The following is a 3,728-nucleotide window of genomic DNA, read 5'->3' as shown; positions in this document are numbered from 1 at the left end:
AAGCCAGTAGTGTGACATTCTTCAGTGAGTTCTTGTGATGATGTCCATCGTCCAGTGTAAAGTTTTATTTGCTGGTCATTTCAATAATGGATGATGAAAACGACCGTGATACCAAACCTGAAGGATAACGATCTCCAGAGCAATAATCAGTCGGCATACCGCGAGGTATGTAGCACCGAAACTGCACTCCTGAGAGTGGCTAATGATCTGTTACAGACAATTGACAATGGTGACCAAGCTGTGTTGGTGCTGCTGGATTTCTCCGCTACATTTGACACCATCGACCATCAGGTGTTGATTGATCACCTAGACAGCAGGTACGGAATTAGCGACAAAGCGTCGGACTGGTTCTCTTCCTACCTAGACAATCGCAGTCAGACTGCTGCCATCAGTTTAGTTCTATCTAGTCCATTTCCTATCCCATTTGGTGTTCCACAGGATTCTGTGGCAGGCCCTGTGATATTCACCATGTATAGTGCGCTAATCGAAGACATTGCAGTGGGAAATGGAGTCCAGTGCATGTCATATGCTGACGACACCCAGCTTTACATGTCTATAACGCCATCTAATAGGAATGAGTGCATTGATAAACTCGAACAATGTCTCGTCGATGTGGAGTCTTGGACTGTCCAGAATAAACTTCAGCTCAACGCTACCAAGACATAGATCCTGAATGTTACATCTCGGAATCGCCAAACTACTCCTCTAGCTAATGTTCAGGTTGGAGATACGAAAGTGAAACCATCTTCGTCTGCTCGCAATCTGGGAGTGATATTTGACGATAAGCTCTCCATGACACAGCATGTGAATAATGTTTGTCGGAACGCGACACATGCAATCAGATGCATTGGACGGATAAGACACTATCTGGATCAAGCGACTACAGAAAAACTCGTTCACGCCTACATAACATCGCGATTGGACCAGTGTAATTTTCTTCTATACGGACTGTCTGACGAGAAGATCGCGAAATTGCAAAGAGTGTAAAACACAGCAGCAAGACTTGTCACACGCGCAAAGAAGCAGGACAGCATCTCCAAGATCATGCGCGACCTACACTGGCTCCCTATCCGCAAGAGGATCGCTTTCAAGATCAGCCTACTTACTTTCAAGGCTCTTCATGGACAAGCACCACCATACATCTCGGAACTCATTACACCTTATACCCCTTACCGGACTCTTTGATCTTCGACACAAAACCTCATCAAAGCTCCTCGCCGTCGCCCACGCACAGCGTATGGTAAAAGATCATTTGCAGAAGCTCCATACAAACAGTGGAACCATTTGCCTTTTCATGTACGACTTGCTCCATCTAATCTATCAATGTCTTCGAAGCACAACTCAATACTTCACTATTTAATCAATAATGTTGTCATGTGCAATCTCATTCAAAGGACTTCATAGACTGTATTTACTGTACTTTTTTGTGCAATCATACCGAATAATGTCCAGAGGGAATGTCCTGATGTCGTGGTTTTGTTGGGTTTTTTCTTGCTCTTTCCATGCCTAATATACAGACTACCCCGGCATGACATTCTGCTTTCTGTTCAATTTTATTGTGTATTATTTGTCTTCATTTTAATTTACCATTCCTGTTGTATAATATTAGTCTTTTAATCTAACTATAGTTTTAATCTAAGTTTTGACTGTATATTATAGGCTTATTAATTATATTGGTATTTGTATGCTGTATTTTGGTTTTCTTGCGATAGTGATGTTTTTGAATGACCATCATGTATGAACGTGTCCGTGCTTCGCTTGGCGATGGCATGGCTTCTGGCGTCGTTCTGTGCGTTTCTCTCAGGTTTTTGGGGTTTTTTTTTGTTTTGTTTTGTTTTGTTTTGTTTTGTTTTTTTGTTTTTTTTATAGGCACGTACATGCATATGGTTTTGACTCACTGATTGCAAATGTTGTAGGTCGATGTTTGAGAGCGATGTCATTTCTGTGTGTCGCCTGTTCTGGTTCCATCTCGTTCGAAACGATGTACAATTTGTCTGTAACAGTTCTATATTTGTTTGATGTTTATATAATTGTTTTTAGTTTGTTAAGCGCCTTGAGACCCTCTGGGTTAAGGGCGCTATATAAAAGCCTTTTATTTCAGAAAGAAAGAAAGAAAGAAAGAGAGAAAGAAAGAAAGAAAGAAAGAAAGAAAGAAAGAAAGAAAGAAAGAAAGAAAGAAAGAAAGAAAGAAAGAAAGAAAGAAAGAAAGAAAGAAAAAGAAAGAAAGAAAGAAAGAAAGAAAGAAAGAAAGAAAGAAAGAAAGAAAGAAAGAAAGAAAGAAAGAAAGAAAGAAAGAAAGAAAGAAAGAAAGAAAGAAAGAAAGAAAGAAAGAAAGAAAGAAAGAAAGAAAGAAAGAAAAAAAAAAAATCAATTACTACACAACTTACCTGCTGTCGTTTCTGCTGTTGTTGTAGGACCAGCAGATTGAGCCAAAGAACACCAAAGAACAAATAAGTATCCTCATGTTCGCCAAATTATCAATGTTCCTTTTTATATCCACATGTTGAGTTTTAAAAGACTGAAACCCATTCAGTGATTATGGAGTGCAATTCACTTTGAAATGTCACTCCATTCGATTGATCAGTGTAGGCATTCCATAAAAGATTGAACTTTTACTCGTAGACGTTTATAATATGAATACGACGACACTAAACTTCGAACTTAACCGGACCTTCCAAATCGTTGATTTCCATTGAACATTGTAAACTACAGGTCTATTTTTTTTAATAGAAAACAAACTATTTACATCGGACTGTTAATTTACACATACAATACAATACAATACAATACAACCAAGCATTTATATAGCGCCCTCCAAGGACCACAGCGCTTTCCAGAAAAAAGAACACATATAATAATAATAAAACAAAAACCAATCCATTCTACATAATAAACATACAATTACCAGATAAGCAAAGAATTAAACAAACAGATGAGTTTTTAAATTGGTTTTGAAAATGTCCAGTGTTTCGGCCTGCCTGATGTTGATTGGAAGTGAATTCCATAGACGAGGACCTGCGGTTTGAAACGCTTTGTCACCGGTGAGAGTCCTGGTTTTTGGAACAATGAGAAGTGTTCTGTCAAGTGATGAACGAGTGGCGTACTTTGGTTTGCGAAATGTGATCAGTTCTTGCAGGTATTCCGGAGCTAGTGACTTGACACACTTGTATGTGATGACCAATAGCTTGAATTCGATACGCTTACGGATCGGTAGCCAATGAAGATGGCGTAACAGAGGGGCACTAGATGTATCACGGCCAACCATCATTATAAGTCTCGCGGCTCTATTTTGTAGGCGTTGCAGACGAGTTAGGTCATATTCAGTGGCTCCAAACAGTAAGGCGTTACCATAGTCTATGCGAGAAAATACAAGAGCTTGAACAGCCAGCTTGCATGTGTCCAGATCTAAAAAACGACGAATCCTGGAAAGATTGCGTAGGTGAAAACTGACGCACTTCACAACGGATGAAATCTGACTAGACATGTTTCAAACTGGATCAAAAATGACTCCGAGATTCTTCAGTGTCGATGTAGGCTCAATGATGACACCATCAAGATTTAACTTGATACCCGAAAGATTACTTATGAATCTCGAAGACGCAGCAATATAAAACTCAGTTTTTTCCTGGTTTAGCTGCAACTTGTTTTGTGACATCCAAGATTTTATTTGATGTACACATGTCTTGAGTCTGTTGAGAGCTCGTTCGCACTCATCAGGAATTCGCGGG

The 3,728-nt window shown here is 39.5% G+C and overlaps 1 protein-coding gene across 1 annotated transcript; it reads right to left on the bottom strand.

Moving 5' to 3' along the window:
- Positions 1-2,920: 2,920 nt before the first annotated feature.
- On the bottom strand, positions 2,921-3,484 carry LOC140144216 (uncharacterized). The gene has a single exon (XM_072166031.1). It carries the CDS (start codon positions 3,482-3,484, stop codon positions 2,921-2,923), a length of 564 nt encoding a protein of 187 aa, XP_072022132.1.
- Between the last annotated feature and the right edge of the window lie 244 nt (positions 3,485-3,728).

This window comes from Amphiura filiformis, unplaced genomic scaffold, assembly GCF_039555335.1.
Source record: "Amphiura filiformis unplaced genomic scaffold, Afil_fr2py scaffold_45, whole genome shotgun sequence".
NCBI lineage: Eukaryota > Metazoa > Echinodermata > Ophiuroidea > Amphilepidida > Amphiuridae > Amphiura > Amphiura filiformis.
This window is presented reverse-complemented; position numbering and strand designations above follow the sequence as displayed.